Source organism: Crocodylus siamensis, chromosome 14 (genome assembly GCF_052110815.1).
Source record: "Crocodylus siamensis isolate JL-2025a chromosome 14, ASM5211081v1, whole genome shotgun sequence".
Taxonomy (NCBI): domain Eukaryota; kingdom Metazoa; phylum Chordata; order Crocodylia; family Crocodylidae; genus Crocodylus; species Crocodylus siamensis.
The window spans coordinates 28,382,036-28,402,091 of NC_143408.1; the positions used below are offsets into that span (position 1 = coordinate 28,382,036).

At 49.2% G+C, this 20,056-nt stretch overlaps 1 protein-coding gene across 1 annotated transcript; it reads left to right on the forward strand.

The window, feature by feature from the left end:
- Positions 1-16: 16 nt before the first annotated feature.
- Positions 17-19,363, forward strand: UBE4A (ubiquitination factor E4A). Its single transcript, XM_090026902.1, has 20 exons — positions 17-383; positions 974-1,135; positions 1,572-1,745; positions 2,890-3,002; positions 4,323-4,475; positions 4,640-4,799; positions 5,494-5,696; positions 6,291-6,482; positions 7,194-7,527; positions 7,799-7,925; positions 9,212-9,519; positions 10,443-10,575; positions 11,681-11,868; positions 13,318-13,418; positions 13,550-13,663; positions 15,537-15,711; positions 15,836-16,016; positions 16,787-16,934; positions 17,909-18,066; positions 18,704-19,363. Exons 2-20 carry the CDS (start codon positions 1,015-1,017, stop codon positions 18,837-18,839), a joined length of 3,219 nt encoding a protein of 1,072 aa, XP_089883028.1. The 5' UTR covers positions 17-383; positions 974-1,014; the 3' UTR covers positions 18,840-19,363.
- The last annotated feature ends 693 nt before the right edge of the window (positions 19,364-20,056 follow it).

The following is a 20,056-nucleotide window of genomic DNA, read 5'->3' on the forward strand; positions in this document are numbered from 1 at the left end:
GGGCGGGGCGGGGCGGGGCGGGGCAAACGCGGCCCTGAACCGCGGGCAAGGACTGGCGCACCCGCGCGCCGCGGCTGCAAGGGGAGCCGGGGCACGCGACCGCACCGCCGGTCGGTCGGTCAGTCAGGAGCCCGCGCGCCGGGACTCCCACCCGCGGGACACACGATGCGGGCGACGGGTATCCGTGGGCAGCTGGCCCGCGGGGGCGGGGCAGGGCGGGGCCGCGGGCGCGCCCGGGCTTCCAGCGCCGCCGCACGTGCGCCAGGCGACGCCAAGGGCTGCACCGCGGGAGCCCCGCCCCCCTGTCGCCGGGCGATGACGGAACGGGCGCGGCGGTGACGTCAGCGGCGGGCGAGGTCGGAAGCGGCCGCGTCTGGGCCCGGGTAAGCGCGGGGGGTTTGTCTCCCCGCAAGTGTCGGCGGGCCCGGTTTGGCCTCGGCGCTGTGCGGGCACTGGCTGCCCTCGGCCCGTCCGCCGAGCTTTGTCATGACGGGCTGGCCCCGCCGAGGCGTTGGCTGTGGCTGCCCGGCAGCCCGGGGGAGCCCGGCCCCGGGCCCGGGCCCGTCCGCGAGCGAGCGCGAGCTGCAGGGCGAGGGCGAGAGCGAGACCCGCTGGTTTCCTGACGGGCTACCGCCCCCCGGCCAGCAGCCGCCGGCCCGTCGGGAAAGCGGGCGCCGTCCCCTCACGGCCCCGGTTATGAGCCCCTTGTTTTGACCGGTTTAACGAGCGGTGCTAGGGCTGGCCGACGTCCATCGAGGCAACGAGCAGGGACGTGCTGACGGTCGCGCAGGCATTGTTCTCGTAGAAGTCGTGCGTTTTGGGGGATTATAACTAAACTGTTTTCAGTCTTGCATTCCTCCTTACAAAAACAATCCTCCTTTCAAGGACTCTGCCTTTTTTTCTAAAACAGCACAGCTTCCAACTGTTGTGGCCAACACCTGTGTTACTGTTCTTATACCTGTCCTTTCTTCAGCCCCTCTCCCCAGATCTGCATGGAGCACGCTGGAAAGTGAAATGACAGACCAGGAGAATAACAACAGCATCTCAAGTAACCCCTTTGCGGCCCTCTTCAGCTCTCTAGCAGATGCCAAGCAGTTTGCTGCAATCCAGAAGCAGCAGCTGAGGCAGCTCCCCGGTAAGAAGGGGAACTGGCTCTTTCCTAAAGACACGTCCACAAGGTTTATCGGGCCCTGGCTTGGGCGTGCTCTGGGGAGGGTCGGGACTGACTGCAGATGGGGGAACAACGAAAAGTGTGAACTCACGTGGACGTAAGAGCCAGGAGTCTTTCTTGACTGGTAGTGTCATTGCATGTTTTCAGTGCCTGCCAAATAGCAAATGTTAATCCACGACGTCTGCAGCATGATTTCTCATATAGAAGTGTAAGCTCGAGTGTAGTTTGATATCGATGGAGACACGGATCGGGAGTAGTCTCGAGCGTGCTGTCAGTAATGCTCCCGTGTCAGCACCTTCCATCCCAGTGAATTGAAAGCCTCGCCGCTGCTTTACAGGATTAGCTTTTTACCTGGGACCGAGACCACAACGTTTGTTTACAAGCTTCTCTTTTGCAACAGATGAAACGTCAATCAGCCAAGATGACTCGGATAACAGCGTGTCTGAGAGTCTGGACGACTGCGACTACTCTGTGGCCGAGATCAGCCGCTCCTTCCGCTCCCATCGGGAGCTGTGTGAACAGCTCAACATCAATCACATGATCCAGAGGATCTTTCTCATCACTCTTGACAACAGTGAGTGGGGATTCAGTGAAGTCTTTTGTATGTATGGGAATCCCAGGCTGACGAGCTTCGTTTGGCTAGCGCGGCAGACCAGTGTCACAAGCAGTTAGGCTCGGGTGTGCACTGTAGGCAGTCTGCCGGCAGGCGAGAAGCATGACCCTGTGCAAACTCCTGCAGTCTGGTGCGTGTGTCCTGTGCTGCTTTTCTCAGTATGGTTGCTGTTAGCTTCATCCCAGGTGCTCCCAAGCATCTGCCAGGGCCCCATTATGCTATCAACAGCGTGCACATGAAGGAGGCGCAGCCCTGCCCAAAAAGTCGGTAACCTGACATTCATTTCTCATGCGCTTGGGTGTCTGAAGAATGTGAAGTGACGGGCCGGAGTGTGGGTTGTTCCCCCTCGGCATGACAATGCTGCTGATTCATCATTCAGATCCTGCTTTCCTAAAGCCACGGTGGGTGCTTTTGTTTGTCCCTCACTTGCAATGATGAGTGGAAGTTCAGCTGAAAGGATCAGATGGGAAGAGATTCACTTGATCATTGGAATGATTAATTTGACCTTTCGTAAGGCAGAAGAGAATAGTATACCTTTCTGAGGGTACTGTGGCTGCAGGTGGAAACCGTGGTGGTGCTCATTAGAGCCAACTATAAATTGAGGGACCCACATGGCAATAAATTGCCTGGTAGAGCTCACTTTGTTCTTGAAAAGCAAAGCTCTTGCTCCAATATATGGCGGTGAATTGTGAGACTTGCTGTCCAGCAGATTTGGATGTAGCAAACATTGGGATATAGCAGTTCCAGTGGATTTTGCCCATACTGATTCTTATGGTAGAGTTTCGCTTTGTTCATCTGTGTGATTACAAGTGTGTACAGCGGTTATGGTTTTTTTTATGTGTTCTTTAGAAGATAACTAATATATTGTGTGTTTAGAGTGAAACCTGTTTTAAACAGTTGTGCAAAAATGACTTGCCTGGAAAAGACAGGTTTTGCTGGAGGTGTAAAGATATACTGGAAGCAGTGTGGTAGGGAGGGTACTTGTTGGTCATTACTCTAGAGAGCTATCTGCTGTGAGCAATCAGGATCCTTAGAGCAGCTTTCACTGTCTTCGGCATATTTCCGTGGTATTTTGGTTGGTTGAAGGAAGTTTGGCTTTCCGTAGGTGACCCCAGTCTGAAGAGTGGCAATGGAATTCCAGCCCGCTGTGTGTACTTGGAGGAAATGGCTGCGGATCTGGATGAACAAGACTGGCTGGACATGGAAAATGTTGAGCAGGTACTACCATGTGTGGATCTATTTGTCTTGTTCAGGCTGGTGTTGACAGTGCAGAACCATGGACAATGTAATGAATATACTCAGTGCCCAATGAAAAACAGTCTCAAAACCCCAACCTCAAATAATTTAATAATCTCCATTTAAAGAAGAGCTCTGCATAAAATACGAATGCTGCAAGACAAAGATTTAATCCAGATGTATGCTGCTGAAAAAACAGCATGCTCAGTGCTTTTTTTTTTAATTGGAATAATGATAGGCTTTTTAGTAATCTGGTTGGGCAGGCAGTGGTACCAGAAAGCTCACAACGCACCTTGTGTCCAGGGATAGTACTGTGGGTTTGGGCATAAACGTCTGCTTATCAAATGGGAACGGTGGCATTCTGATCCCGGTTGCAGCTTTCACTAATGTACTGAACCTTGAGGGAACTGGTTTCCTTTATTGCGAGCACAAGGGAACAGGAGCCAGAGTCAAGAAACAGTAACTGAAACAGCAACAATAACTTTGCTCCTTGTGCAGTATATCAGAGTTTATCCTTACTTGCATAGCTGGTCACTAGTGGTATGTGCATGTGATACCTGGACTGGAAATGACCTCCTCCTTGAGAGCTTTGGGGAGACTGTGTGGTTGGTTCACTGGCTCTCAACCTTGTTAGACTCGAGCCAGCTCACGGAAAATGCCAGCTCTTAGTTTCCACTTGTTTTTTGACTACAGAAAAATAGCAGAGCAGAATTGACACTGCACGGGGCCAGAATGTTTTTAACACGGTGGATTCCTATTTGAAAACTCAGGGGTGACCTTGCAAAGCGTGTTCGCACGCCACATAGTGCTAACGTGGCGTTGCACTCCATGGCACCCTTGCAAAGATCTCCAGGCACCCTGGGGTGCTGTGGCACCCTCACTGGAAATCACTGGGTTGGGTCATGTGGGGCTCACCCTATTGGCTGTAGAAATCTTGTCAGTGTAGCTGGTGGCAGGGGATGGTACAGATGAATATGGTGAAGCGAGCCAAAGGTCTCTTCTGTTCTAACTTTAATTTGCTGTGTCCCCATCCTGAAGGGTAAGAACACCTTTCTAACAGTAGACCATGCTTAGTGCTAATATCTGGCCCTCCCACTGTCCACTATCAGACTCCCTCTCAAGGGAGCTGCGTTCATCTTGGTGAAGATACCTAGCGCTTGGCTCCCGGAATTTCTCAGCAGGGAGGGAAAGAATTGTGGGCAGGAATCAGGTGCATTAGGGTGATGGGGGCTGTATCTGTTTGGTGACTTCAAGTCCACCAGGGGTGTACGGTTTTCAGTGCATTTCTAACTATGTGCCTAGGCCCTGTTCACCCGCTTGTTGCTCCAAGAGCCAGGAAATCACCTGATTTACATGACCTCTGCCAGCACGCAGAATCTTTCAGCAGACAGAGATGCAGGAGAGAAGCAGATTCTGCGTTACCTGTATGCCTGCTTCCAGAGAGCAAAGGAAGAGGTAAGTAGGCAGCTCCTAAAAGGGGCAGTGGCATTATGTTCTGCCAGCTTTCTGACCCGTGCTGAACAGGTAGGAAGACTGTTCACCAAGCCCTGGTGCCACTGACTCGCAGTGTGCACCAGAGGGTGTTATTCTCCTCTGCGTTGATGTCTCTTCCTATGCAGATAACCAAAGTGCCAGAGAATTTGCTGCCCTTTGCAATTCGCTGCAGGGATCTGACTGTATCAAACACTCGAACTGTTCTTCTCACCCCAGAGATCTATGTCAACCAGAATGTGTATGAGCAGCTGGTGGACCTGATGCTGGAAGCACTGAGAGGGGCTGGTAAGTTTGTAGCTACCCCTGCTTCTGCTGATGGGCTAGTTGCTGCCCTCTGCAGTCTCATGCTGTTGCTGTTCCAAAAAAAATTTGAGGAGAAACTTGGGTGCCTTCAGCTTGTTTTTCATAGATGGTGGGGTTGGAAGGGACCCCAGTAGGTCATCGAGTCTGACCCCCTGCCCTGAGGTTTTGTCCTGAAGACGCACCTATACGTCTGTTGGGGCAGAGGATGGTGGTATGGAGACATCTCCTGTACTTGGTGAGAGTAGCTGGCTCTAATGCCTGGAGTAGAAATGGATGGGAAGTGACTTTTCCCAGCTTGAAAAAAAACATTTTGAAAGTTTAAAAAAAAAAAAAAAAATTCCTATGCCTAACTTGGTCACAGTCAAGACCTTTTAAATTTTTGTGGGAGAAAACCCAGCGATCTGTCTAGAAGAGCTGATGCCCAGCAGTTAGGATGTTTACCAAAAGCATGCGGGCCTCAGGTTTAAATAGTGCGTCAGAAAATCCCTGGCCAACTCTTCTTTGGAATTGTCCCTTCTTAATGTAATTGTCCCTAGGCAGCCAGCATCTCCAGAGTTTCTAGATATGGACTTACTGAAATATGAGCAACTCATGCAGTCTTCCAAGCTACTTTAAACATCTCTGTTTATGTGGTGTATTTCTGTTCCCTTGCCCTATTGTTTACTACACCTGTCAGACTTTGAAAACATGACTGAGTTTCTGGAGGAGGTGATAGAAGCCTTGACGATGGATGAGGAAGTACGGACGTTTGGGGAGGTCATGATTCCTGTGTTTGATATCTTACTGGGTAGAATCAGAGACCTAGATCTTTGCCAGATCCTACTATACACTTACCTGGATATGCTCCTCTATTTCACAAGGCAAAAAGATATAGCAAAGGTAAGTGTGAATTGGTGCTGTAAGAGCTGCTTGCTCCCAGTCTTGCAGGGAAACTGAGGAGTAGTAGTAGTAGTACAGGCTTCCTCTGTGTATCCCGATAACATGGCTCCATCTTCACCCAGAGAGACCAACTGCAGAGAAACGCAAGGAGCTGTGCTCTCTGCAGCCCCTCAACCTTTGCTGAACCTGTCAACCGAAGCACCCACAGAATATGACGCTCAGTTGGTGGTTCCAGTACATAGCTTCCTGTCTGTGCAGTGGCTAATGGTTTTTCCTTTGGACGTATTCTGGGCTTACATTCCACCCTGGTGACTGCACATCCTCTGCGGATTGTGCGGTGTGACGCATGCATTCCTGCAAAGGGCTTATGTGTGGGCTACACGCTGCATCCAAAGTGATTTGCACATTTTTGTATGCCTTTGTCCAAATAGCCTCCTCTGTGAGGAAAACCACAGGGCGGTTGAAATAATGCATTTCCCTTTGCTGCTTCTAACAAGTTGCTCCTCTTATTCCCAATGACATCTCCCAAATCAACAGGTTTTCTAAATGCAGGACTTGAAGGACCAGCAGCATATCCATCATCTGTCTCTCTAGGTTTTTGCAGACTACATTCAACCAAAGGACCCCAGTAATGGACAGATGTACCAGAAGACCCTGCTAGGAGCCATCTTGAGCATCTCCTGCCTGCTAAAGACCCCTGGTGTAGTGGAGAATCATGGTTACTTTCTGAATCCATCACGATCCAGTCCACAAGAGATTAAAGTGCAAGAGTCTAACATCCATCAGGTAGGGCTAACGTTTATCAGGAGCACTTTCCCATGACTCTCTGCCTTCATGTTTCTAAGGAACAGAAGCCTGTGAAAGGGTGGCAGCAGAAAACGCCATGTTGCTGTGTTGCAGTCTGTAGCATGACAGTGTTGCTAACTACATAACCAGGGGTTAGGAGCCGTAATGCTGTTAATACTGGTAAAACACTTTAGAACTGTTAGTTGAAAGGTGCTGTGGAAGTGCACGTGACCCATTTTAATGCAAGACTTGCTGACCTTAGCTCTGAGTTACAGAGGTTCCCCAGAGAGTCTCTGGCAGAGCCTGAAGCGTAACCCAGCTGTCTTGACTCCCAGAGAGGTGCCCTCACTCCAAGATCATCCTTCTTTTCAGTAATCGGCAAAGACGCTTGGTTTTGTTCCACGCAGAAACAGTTGGTTATATCGCTTCTCTCCTTGTTAGGCTTCTTAAAGGGCCCCTCTCACCTTTTGGTGTCAGCTTCAGTATTGTGCTGTTCATCATCTGTTTTTCTGTGATAAGGAACTAATAAAGGTTCCAGGTTTTCTTATGGCTAAAGCAAATTATTTGGTTCTCTTAGCAATCCTGCCTTTAACAGAGGGGGAGCTAGGAGTCGGACCATGTTTGGAGAGAGATGCTGTTTTAAAGTGATTGACTATGCAAAGTGGGGGCTTTTCAAAGACTACTTCAACTGTAAACTGTTTCTTGTAACAGTTCATGGCTCAGTTCCATGAGAAGATCTACCAGATGCTGAAGAACCTGTTGCAGTTGTCTCCAGAAACAAAACACAGGATTCTCTCCTGGCTTGGAAATTGCCTCCATGCTAATGCCGGCCGTACAAAAATCTGGGCGAACCAGATGCCAGAGATCTTCTTCCAGATGTATGCCTCGGATGCCTTCTTTCTGAATCTGGGTGCTGCCCTGCTAAAGTTGTGCCAGCCATTCTGCAAACCCAAATCTCCCAAGCTTCTTACTTTTAATCCTACCTACTGTGCCCTGAAGGAGCTGAATGAAGAGGAGAGGAGGAGTAAGAATGTGCATATGAAAGGTATGCAGGAAGTCTGGGGGAGCTAAGACCATACCAAGCGAGTCCACTTGGGCTCTTGTGTCCTCTGCCCTAACGCTACACCTTAGCTCACTCAAAGGAGGAGCAAGAGATTCAACGAGCAGTGGGACAGGAGCAAAGGAGAAGCTGTGGGAAGTTTGCGTTGCTCAGTATCTCCTGGGAGCCATTGAACGTTTTTCAGTGGTGTCGAGTCTCCCTTTCCAGACCAAGTGGCGTTTGGCCTAATTCACTGTTGCTTTTAACTTGCTTTTAGGTTTGGAAAAAGAAACCTGTTTCATCCCAGCGGTGACAGAGCAGGAACCAGAGTTTGCCCACAGCTACAATCTGGTGACAGAGAATCTAGTCCTGACACAGTACACCCTCCACCTAGGACTTCACAGGTAGTTCCTCTGTGAGCTTGGGGAGTCCAGTTCAAAGTCACTGTGAAGAGCTGACATGAGATAAGGGGTCAGACAGAACTTTGTCTCTTCAGACACATCGCAGATAGGTTTGTGCAGCGTGCAGAAGGCTGAGATAATGTCCAGCATTCCCAAGTGAGAGAGAAGCTAAAATAATAATGGAGGGGTTGCATCCAATGCCATTCCACCTCCATTTACTGTTAGAAAAAGGTTCAGTGGTCAGGGATATCGAACCATCCCTCAGTACCTGAGTGGTCCAGCACTGTTCATTATGTCTGTCTGACTCTGCTTGTGATACTTGAGCTCTAGGCTGAAGATGAAATTTCAGCAAGGGCGTTATTTCATTTGTGCCCACAATGAAAGCCAACAGTCCCATGAACCAAACGTTTCCTGGAGCCTGCTGAATAGCTGGACTTCTGGGTCAGCTTTGATCATTCAGCTGCTGATCTTTTCTCAAAGAGAACAGCCCTGTGTCCTCCTCCTGCCCCTGGGCTGACGAGTGCTGCTCTGTGACTGGATACATACACGCACTGTAAAATGTCTGAACTGTCACAGTCGGTGGGTTTTATTTTTTGCAGAATGAAAAGGCAGCCGGCTGCTTTTCTCAGGAAGTCATCTGCTGGACATTAAAGCATGACATTCCCTTGCCTCCCACTGCAAAACGGTTGCCTGGATACTGTGAGGTCACAACTGATCCAGGCATAGTCACCTTCTGCTTGGTTTATTATCTAAATAGAGAAATTGATGAAAAAGTTATGCAAGTGCCTTGTTGCTGGGAAACTGGAAATGTCACTTAACAGACACTTCTGTGTCGCATGCAGAACCGCTGACCTGGGTACTCTAACAGGATTTAGATAAGCCAGCCCTCTATACTACTGTGCTATGTGCATCCTAAGCAGTTAGTGGTTGGGGGAGGGGAGTCACCTGGTTTTTCATTTTGCACAATTTTGTAAAGGATTCTTCATCTAGCTTTGCTCCCTTCCCAGGACCTCACTGCAGTATTTTCATAAGGTGTCAGTCTGCTGACTGTCAAAGGGATTATTCATGGGGGGGATGGAGGACGGTGTGGGCTCAGATAACATTCAGTCACAGCCTCCCTTCTGCTTATTCTGTGTCTTGCTTTTCTCTGCCCTGTCAGCTGCTTTGGTCAGCTGCCCAAGTTTATGAGCAGGATGGAAGTGGATGCTAATACCTGAATTGTGTGGACAGTCTGTGCTAAACCTGTTTTCAGCCCCTCTGATGTACTTGTCTCCTTCCTCATTGGGCAGGCTGCATGACCAGATGGTAAAGATAAACCAAAGCCTTCACCGCCTGCAGCTGGCCTGGCGAGAGGCTCAGCAAACTTCCAGCCCTGCAGCTGACAGTCTCCGGGAGCAGTTTGAACGTCTGATGACCATCTATCTCTCCACCAAAACAGCTATGACAGAGCCACAGATGCTGCAGAACTGCCTGAATTTGCAGGTGTCCATGGCAGTTCTCTTGGTCCAGCTGGCTGTAGGAAACCAAGGGACTGAGCCAGTAGACCTGACATTCCCGTTGCCGGGGGTGGAACGCAGTGCATTGGCTTATGTACCAGGTAAATGTGTTGCTTAGGATCAATGTTTCTGTTAAGGTAGGCATATCTTTGAAGGGACAAGGCCATAAGCACTCGAGATCAGTTTCTCATCCTAAAATAAATTTTAAGCTTTATCCTTTATATTGTATAATTACTGCAGATCTATGTGCTGTTACCTAAAGGGTTGCAAAGCACCTGCGCTTCATACAGCCAGAGCGGTAGAATCTATGCAGAAATAGTACGAAGTAGTGCCCTAAGACTGCAAAAGCATAACCATATGAGAGAGCATAATTTTCTGACTCTCAACATAACAGATGAGCTAAGCAAGAGTTCGGACCAGATGAGTGCTGACACAGGAACGGGTCAAGGAAATCCTTTGTGTCCTTGGGTGTTGGTGATTCAGTAGGGGCATTTTTCTGTGTCCCTGCCAAACCAGTACACTTGGATAGGGGCTGCTGTACCCCCTAAAGAACTGCCTGTCGGATGACACCATCTCGATATCGTGTGGTGTTTGAAAATCTCAGCGCAGAGCCTTGCCAGATTCCAGCTTGGGTGGTTACGCTGCCTGTCTACAGTTTCTCTGGGTTTGGATGTGAATTTTACTTTACTTTTGTTATGGTGTTTGGTGATATTATACGCCGTCAGACAGTTGCCATGTTTTAACCCACAGGTGATTTCATTTCTGTGACAAGGTGCAGTGAATCCAGTTTAGGGTAAATTAAATTAGTGTGAGGATCCTTCAGGGTTGTACTTCTATATAAATGCAAGCTGTTAGGTCTAAGAATAGGATGTGCTAGAGGCAATGCTGGCACTAGCATTAAACAGTCATGTTACTTTTAATCACCGTTTGAAGCACTTGGGAGTAATCTTACAGGGAAGGATAAAAAACAAGAACTGGAGAAACTTCCTGAGAAGGTGCTAATTTGCATGGCTTCTGTTCACAGAATTCTTTGCTGATAATTTGGGTGACTTCTTCATTTTCTTGCGGCGTTTTGCTGATGATATTTTGGAGACTTCTGCTGATTCCCTGGAACATGTCCTTCACTTTGTTACAGTTTTCATGGGTGATGTAGAGAGGTAAATATGATTCCGGCTTTGTGCGCACATCTCTAAAGCATTTAGAGATGTTTTGCTTGTTTGTTTCTCCATCAGAGGTGTCTTGAGGTTTGATTTAAACATTCATAACTCAGCTGATCCAGCGGGGGGTAGCCAAGAATGCCACACACAGGAGGCATATAATAGGCAATGGACTTTGCCCCAGAGAAGGTAGACTTCATGCAACGCACAAGTGGGAATTCTGTAGCTAGTTCCTCGTTAAGGCCAAATTATTGCGGGCGGGGAGCGAGGAATCAGTAAGATTTGGATGTTTAATGCTTTTGGAGTAACGCTGGAATGCCTTAAAATTGCAATTCCAATAGATGTTGTTCAGTGGTCTATTTTGTAGCCCCCCGGCAGAAGGAAGCTGAAATGCCGTCTTAAAAATTAACGGTTACCACCATGTTTTAATAGCTGTGATAAGACAGGAATTGTCATGGGATTTCCTGTTGCAAGGAAGAGTGTTGGGGGATGAAGAGGGGAGCCTGCTTGGTCACCACTGCAGAAACGGCAGTGTACCTGTGTGGAACAGATGAGATCTGTATCTGCTTGAAAAGTGCACAAAAATAGTGTCCCTCTTTTTCTACCAGCCTACTGTGATGCTTTAAGCAAGAAGTGCTGTATATGTGCAGTGGAATCTGGTTGTAGTGAGCACTACTTTTGGTTCTTGAGCTGTGGCCCAAAAGTTCCTTTTGAAAGCCCTTGTAAGGGAGTGCTGGGGAACAACGAGATGGGGCCAAAGGGCTTATAGGAGTTGGAAACAAGTTGTATTTGACATTTCTTTAAAAGACAAGAAGTAAGTTTGCACCTTGGTGCCATTCAGCTGTGGGTAAAGAGCATTATGACTCAAGGCAGGGCTCTTGCAGACAGATTTTTCAGAAATAAATACATGCAATTTCAGTTTGAGTCGGTGGAAGCAGCAGGTACTCAACGACGAGGCTTCTCGCTCAGAGTCTACGTGCTAGCTCAGGTGCTGTAAGCCGGGAGCATGAACAACAGTAATAATGCAGTTAGCCAGTCCTGACCGTGTGGGTGGGTTTTCTTTGGTCAGAGAGGCTTCCACATCGGGCCTATTGCTCTTTTTCAGGATGAAGAACCCTCACTTGCGAGCCAAGCTGGCCGAGGTGTTGGAAGCAGTGATGCCTCACTTAGATCAGACACAAAACCCCCTTGTCTCCAGCGTGTTCCATCGGAAGCGAGTGTTCTGCTCTTACTATCATGCTGCCCACCTTGCTGAGGCACTTATCAAGGTTTTTGTGGATATTGAATTTACAGGTAAACAGGGAAGGAGAAGAAGGTTTCTTCTAACCCTGAGAAGCATCTGTAAGATCTCTCTTGGGTTTAGGAGATGCTTTGGTCTAAAGACTGGTTAACACGTTAACAAAAATGCTGCTCCTTCAGATTTCTTTGTCATGCCACGCTGAAACGTGTGGAACATAGGTGCTCTGGTGGGCTGCCTGTCACGGTCCACCTAGGTTTGTCCGCCAGTTCCTGTCTCTCCTACAGGACCTATCCTGCTTCCATGGCAGTCCCCGTGGGCTTCAGCAGGAGTGTGCTTGAAGCCTCGGAGCACAAGAGGAGTCAGGTCGGTGGGGAAGCACCAGCACAATTCAGTCCTCGGGCCTTCCATTGTTTTTCACCCCTGCAGAGTCTCCTCTCAGACACATTTGTCTTGAGGCCCTGCTTTCTCCCGTCCCCAGGTGCTCATGCCATTTGGCTGGGCCAGGCACACCAGTTAAATAAACTGGCATTACCCTTGATTGTCTTTTGAGTCCCCATCACAAGAATATTGAGCTGCTCAGTAGACTGCGTCAGCACTGTTTGCAGTGCAACCAGTAATTCAGCTCACAGTCAAGTTAAGGAACACCGTTGCTGCGACAGGCTTAAGCTATTTGGAATTAGACCTGTGTGCTTTAGCCCTGTGGCTTGAGGACACATTCACTGCCTGTAGCGTAGCAAGTCTCTGCCATGGAAATGGTTTCAGCGATGCAAATAGAGCGAAGTCCCAAGATGCTGCTATTAACTGGGATGCTTGTTTCGAGGGACAATGGAGCAAAAACCTCTCTGACAATGAAACAAAACAGACAAAGAGAACTTACTGTGATCCTTTTAGCCTTTGCATACATGGACATGGTGACTGATACCAACTCTATGGATTCTGTTTTTACTAGTTTTACCTCTGAAAAGCAGTTATTGGTCTCATGCCTGTTCCTGTGCAGGAAAAAGGCCTGAGAGTTAGGACAATTATCTTCTCTCTCTTTTAAATTAAAAGCTGAAGGGCCTCTGATATTGCCTGGGTCCCATCATCTTTCCCAGACTGAGCCAAGCTGGGGGCCCTGAGTGTTGCGTAGTGCAAATCGGTGGTCCTAGTTGGGTAGAATTCTCTGAATTCATGTAGAGCTTCTGCATGCCAGAACCCCCAGGCATACAGTCCTGTTGCTGCATAGCAAGGAGAGCTCTGGTAACAAGGAGTCTGGCAGGAAGGGCAAGTTTATTTTTGAAAGCAGCATTCCTGTTGCCTTTTATTAGAGGTGCCTGCTGTGAGAGCTGTGCTTTGGGCAGGGGGCACAGGAAAGTGAGCTTTTGAGTTTTTTGCAATGCAACGAGCACGTGTGTAGCTGACCCCCAACACAGTACTTGCTGGGAACTTTGAACAAGGTTACGTGCGGAGTGCCTGTGCCTACTGCTGAGCTGAAACCTCATTTCCTGCTTGCTCATGTTCAGGGGATCCGCATCAGTTTGAGCAGAAGTTTAACTATCGTCGACCCATGTATCCTATCCTCAAGTACATGTGGGGGACAGATTCGTACCGGCAAAGCATAAAGGTAAGGCAAAGGACACTTTCAGTAGCATGTGTCAGTGATTCTTTTTTGTTTATAGAGTTTTGTTGTTAAAATGCAACACTAGGTCTAAGCTGTAGCAGAGCATTAACGTGTCATTTTTGTGTGATTTGTAGGCTCTGGCTGACTATGCTTCAGAAAACCTGGAGGCCATGAACCCCCCTCTCTTCCTGCGTTTCCTTAACCTGCTCATGAACGATGCCATTTTCCTCTTGGATGAAGCCATACAGGTAGGTGGAGAAAGCGCGCTGGCCAGGGCCAGGAAGCAGGCACAGCTTCTGTGTTTAAGTTACCTGAGGAAGATGCTAGGTCCAGATCATGAGTTTAAAAAAAAAAAAGCTTGTCCTCATTCCTGATGATGGCTATCTGCTTCAGGTGTTCCCCAGGCAAGGGGATGGGGATCAGCTGGACTGAGACTTGCCCAGGAGAGACACAAGGCTGCAATGGCCAGAGGCAGAACTGTGCTGGGGCCCAGAGGCAGAACATCCAAAGCTCTTACAGACCAGGAATGGGATAGGTTGTTTGAGGGCTGAGAGAGGGGAAGCCAAAACAAAGGAAAGTTTTTCAGGTCAGGACTGAAGTACATTGGCACAGTTATGAGGAAGTCTTCATGCTGCTTATCTGAACAGTCCCTAGCCTGAGTGACTTCTGCAGTTTTTGATTACCAAATCTCTCCAGCCTTTTGCAAATGTTTTGCTATCCTAACAGAGGTGCTCTTGTCTCCAGACAGTCTTGTCCTTTGGGTTTACAAGGCACCAGACTCGGCTGAACTCTTCTATCCCCAGTGTGTGATTATTTTCTCAGAGCAGTTCTTGAAGCTGCTTGTTGCTACTATAAAAAGGGCTCTTTGTTTGACGAGCTGTGCAGTGCCCGTGGTGGAAGCGAGTGCCCGAGGACTCTCAGATCAGACTGGCAGCTGAACTGCAACCCACCTGCTTCAATGCTTACGGTCCCTTCCCAGTGTTGCGTGTGGTTTAAATGACTGCTTGGTGTTTTGTTTATTAAGATATAAGGCCGCGTACACTTGGAGAGAATGAGTTCCTGGCACTTTTCCGGGATGCCTCCCTGTGGGAATGGCACCAAGGCAGAACAGATGGTGTTTGGCACTCTGCTGTGGAGTCCAGTACAGCACTGAGAGTGCGGCCAAGTCCATTACTGCAGAGACGTGTCCGCTTCCATGCTGCTATCTGTTATGCGTGAATAACTCCAAGCCATGAACTCGCGGGCTGATCTGCTTTGCTGTTTTCTCTGTCCTCCTTCACACGCCTCCCGGTTGGTCAGCCCTGTCTTCCCCTTTCCTTTCTGAGGCCCCAGCAGTTGTTGATCTTTCTCTGAGTTGGGTTGAACTAAATTTACTTTTCAATCTGTCACCGCTGCCTTGAAACCTTCAGCATCAGCTCCTGCTCCACGTCTTATGAGCTTTTGATGACCTGGCAAAGGAGAAGCCTGGTCTGAAAACTAAGTTCTCATGCGTCTAGAGCCCAGAGCTTCAGCTGACTTTGATAGATAACTAGCTTCTTTCTGGGTTTTGGTTTATTTATAAAATTGGTGCTGGTAAAAGAGGCCAGGCTGAAGGCATCAGTGGCAGGCAATCCTGTTCATCTTCCGTCCGCATAAGTGTGTTTAGTTAGGGAAATGGGAGAGCTAAGGGGAGATGGAGAGCCATAGGGCACTGGAGCATGTTCCCCAGGGAGGCTGTGCTATCTCCTTCACTGGGAGTTCTCAAGAGGGGACAGTGAGACCATTGGATGATTTTAAGGACCAGGGATTCGACTAGATGATCCATTTGTGGCCTCTCTTAACTCTGATTCATCATAGGCCTTAGCAGTTCTGGCTTTCCCCAGATCTCCCTGCCAAAGCCGTCAGCCTACTCTCAAGGTAGAAAAGAAGTGTATAGCTTCTGTGATTTTTATTGATGCTTCTCTGCTAATGCTGCTAACAAGAGGGCCTTTTTTCAGTGTTTTATGACTTGCACTTTGCCACTTGGGACCACCAAATGCATGGAATAATTTCCCATCCTAGAGTGATAAAACCATTCTAAGCATTTCAACCTTATGATGCTGACTCCTGCTCCCTTGCCACCCCCATGCCGTCTCATTGCAGTACCTGAGTAAGATAAAAATTCAGCAGATAGAGAAGGACCGTGGAGAGTGGGACAACCTGTCCCAAGAGGCACGCCATGAGAAGGAATCCAGCCTGCAGATGTTCGGTCAGCTGGCTCGCTTCCACAACATCATGTCCAATGAAACTATTGGAACCTTGGCCTTCCTGACATCCGGTGAGGACAGCAGATCCTGTTGGCTGGGCAGCTCTGCCTAGTTGAAGGGCTGGTGTGGAGGGCTTGAGTTACTCTGATACTTAGGAAACTGGTGTTTTCATTTATCCGTTCCTTTTTTCCCCAGAAATTAAGTCCCTGTTTGTGCATCCATTTCTTGCTGAGCGCATAATCTCTATGCTGAACTACTTCCTGCAGCACCTTGTTGGCCCTAAAATGGGAGCCCTCAAAGTCAAGGATTTCAGCGAGTTTGACTTCAAACCGCAGCAGCTGGTCTCTGACATCTGCACCATCTACCTAAACCTGGGGTATGTGACAGAGCAGCCAGGCAGCAACAACTGTCCTGGGAAAGAAGGACCCTTGTTTGTACAAATGGTTCGCACGGTTGGGGTGGCAGAGGAGATGCTTTGTAGGGGAACTGCAGAGTAGCTACCGGTTTTTGCCTCGCTGTGGCCAGTGCAGTCCAGCCAGAAATCACTTTGTGGTTTTTATAATTTATTGTCAGTGTCACCACTCTTCATCTGAGCAATTAAATGCTCAAGGCTCTAAGGAGAGGTTGCAAGTCATGGAAGCGTGTGTATATTAATTCTAGCAGGCTTATCTCTAGGAAATTTGGTCGGAGCACTCCGATTTTATGTGATGTGCACAGCTCCATCCACACTGGGAATAGGATTCCGAGAATAACAATGCTGTGTGGACATGGTCGTGACTAGCAGAGTTCTGTCACAGTTTCCCTGGCCAAGCTGCAGTCTGGCCCTGTTAGCTTACAACATGTTTCATAACGGCTTTAAAGACCGCAGGGATAAAACTCATCCATGCCGGTCAGGGCAGCTACAACGCTGTAAGTAGCAACGGAGCTGTAGTTTGTGTCTGTAATCCAGCGTGGTAAAGAGTGGGAAGAAGCTGCTGCTCACCTGGGAGGGTGAAGTGTCTCCTCCTTCCCCTTGCCATGTGCCACATGCTTTGCTGAAGCAGCAGTGCATGTGCTGTGTAGGCTGATGCTCTGCAGCCTGGCAGACTGCCTCTTTTCGCAAATGTAAGCACTTATGGTCTCTTTCTTTTTGCGAACGCGGTTCAGTGATGAAGAGAACTTCTGTGCCACGGTGCCCAAGGATGGACGCTCCTATTCGCCAACCCTTTTTGCCCAGACAGTCAGAGTCCTGAAGAAGATCAATAAGCCTGGTAACATGATAGTGGCATTTAGTAACCTGGCTGAGCGGATAAAGGTGAGCAGGAAGGGGGAAAAGGAGGAAGCCTTTGGCTCCTTTATTTCATCCAGAGGCTACTGCAGCACTCTGCTACTGTAATGCTGTTGCTCTGGGGGTTCCTTTCACCTGTTATACTCAGCCATGCACAGAAAGAATGCTTCCATAAAGCACAGATCTCAGTTGATACTTCCTTAGAAAAGTCCTTGAACACACCCATCAGGCTGTCTTTAAGCACACCTATGTAACTTTAAAGGAGAAAGCACAAAATTTGCTGATAAACACCTATCACAGTGAAGGAGCCCACTGAAACAAAAATGAAACGCTTATTGCTACCAATGAGAGAGGGGGAATAGATAGGCAAATCTGTCCAGGAGTATCTGAAGTGGGGACTTGAATCCCAATGCATTGCACCAAGTTACAGCTCTTCCAGGATAACTTTGTCCTTTTTCTCAAAGAAGCGTGCTGGCTTGTGCATAGATATCATGTGGTTAGAGAGAGAATGGGTGTTAAACTCAATACTGTCCTCCAAAAGCTGCAGTTGCCTTGGACGCATTTTTGCCACAGAGACTTTTATACCGTAAAGGAAAGCTGAGCCATCTCTTCCCAGGGGCAAGATACACTCTTGCTACAGTTGTCAGGTCTGAAACCAGGAATAGGCTTACATCGTGGTGATGCAGTAACAGCTGTATAACTGTGCCAATTATGGAACCATTTGACTGTGAGAGCTTGGAGAAGCCACGTTGGTGTTTTGTTCCTTGAGCATGACAGAGCTGTGAGCATTTGTTCTGGACTTGTTTAGAGTTCCTGTGATTTGTTAGCCATCCTGGTATCTGAGCTCTGGGTGCAAACCTAAAAGGTTCGATAGAACCTCTGGAGGCACGTGCATGGACTTTGCCTTGTGCTGTTCAGCTGAGTGTGTCAGACTTGTGTAGATGAGAAGGGGGAGCTGAGTCACAAGGTCTTGTGTTAAAAGGTGTGCGTGTATCTACCAGTCTCTTGCAGACCGTCAACAGCAAGAAGAGGAGACGTATGCAGATGCATGTGATGAATTCTTGGATCCCATCATGAGCACCTTAATGTCTGACCCTGTGGTCCTGCCATCTTCCCGAGTCACCGTGGATAGATCAACGATAGCTAGGCATCTGCTCAGGTACTCAAAACAGGGTTGCTTGGGTCTGAGCGGTTACTTGCTCATTGAAGCCTTGATTTTGTTTGATAAGTGCCTTTTGCCTTCAGGCTTTTAGGCATAGTATGTATACGTACCCACTCTTCTCCTTTCCCGAATTTCCAAAGATTGGTCCAGAGTCTAGGAGCTTAGTGATACTGTATTTGGAAGTGGCCATTTCAGGGTGGGAGGGAAATACAGAGGTGATAAACTGGCGAGATCTCCTGATTTTTAGAGCAGTAGTTCCTAACCTTTTTGGGCTGCAACCTGCTGCTGGGGGCGGGGTGGGGGAGCTTCTGGCATGCAGCGTGGCATGTCCTTTGTGCGTGGCGCTGCTGGCGTTGCCCTTGCAACCCTCATTTGGGTCGTGACCTCAGGTAGGGAACTGCTGCAATTTAAAGTGTGAACATATAAGATGGTTGTAATACCTAAAGTGTGCTGTTCTGAATCTCCAACAGCTATTTGCACCTAGTGGCGTTGGTGTCCTGTAGGCATGTGTGACTTGCTTAATGGAAGAGTTTTGCCTGCCTCTGTCCTAATTCCTTGGTTGCATAATGTTTGTTTCTATCAGACCTGGCAGAGCCTTAATCTCCTTGACATACACATTCTCTTTCTTTCTCAGTGACCAGACAGATCCTTTCAATCGGAGTCCCCTCACCATGGACCAGATCAGACCAAACACAGAACTTAAAGAGAAGATCCAGCTATGGCTTGCAGAGAGGAAAAAGCAGAAGGAGCAGCTGGAGGATACATTGTGAACTGAACAAACCAAAAGTACCTTTGCACCGATGAACAGTAGTTTGCTCTCGAGGGCGAAATGCATTGCAGAGAGGGGAAGCAGGGCTCCAGAGAATGTGTGTCTGAACTTCAGTACTCTTTAACCAAGACTGCAATTAGTGCATTGCCACCAGTCCTGGGGTCCCTCTAGCTTAGGGCCCTTCTTGTTACACGCTCTTTAGTATTTGCTCTGAGACTTACAGTTAATATTACAACCTTGCCTGCACTACAGCGTCTCAGCCTAGGACTCCTACAGCCTCTTCTCTGTTTGCCCCGCTGGTTATTTTCCTTGTGTGGCTTGTTCTTTATAGTGTCTAGTTTTAATGATGGCCGTGTGCACACGTCCGGGGCTTGGACACTGCCAGAAAAGCCCTTTCCTGGAACTCTCTCTCTGCAAGTACTGCTTTGGCTTCAGACTTAAACTGTGTAATGCTATTGTACGATGTATACTGTGAAAACAAAACGCCTTTGTGTCCACAACAGCTAAGGTAGATGTTTGCACGGACGGAAGAGGTTTTCTTAAGTTTTGTCTGCAAAAATTGGTTGGTCAGTGCTGTATAGAGCCGCCGAGCCGTACTGAAAACAAAGTTTGAGCGGGTGGTCCAGTTTGGCATGGCTGGCGGCAGGGAGGGCGAGCTGCATCCTGCACGGAGGCTCAGGGCCGTGGGGTCTGTAGGAGGGCGGGGGGCGAGCGGCAGGGAGCTCGGTCACGAAGCGCCTGGGGCCTGGCCTGGCGCACGGGGACGGCTGCAGAAGGGTCTCTGCCCTAGGCTGCCCCAGGGACTTGCCCACCGCAGCGCTCCTGCTACGTCCCTGGGGGGGGAACTCTGAGTTTCTGAATAAGCCTTCGTTAGTGCTGGAAGCGGCTCGGAGCGTGCACGGGAGCCGTACTCGGCCGAGGCAGGGGCGGGTACGGGCGCCGCGGCTCCTGCCCGCACTTCCACGGCGCCCGCTGCTGGGCGCATGCTCCAGCCTGGGCAAAGGCGCAGGCCCCTGCCCTCCGCACTAAGTGCGGCGCGGGCCCGGACGCGGGCTGCTCGCGCGCTCGAGACCGGCGCAGCCCGCCCAGCTGGCACTTACGCCGCCGGCAAATCGCTCAGCGCGCATGCGCCGCTCCACACGGCTTGCCCCGCCCACGTGCCGCGCCTGGGTGGGTTTGTGCGCGTGCGCGCCAGGGGCCGCTCGGATTCCGTCCGCA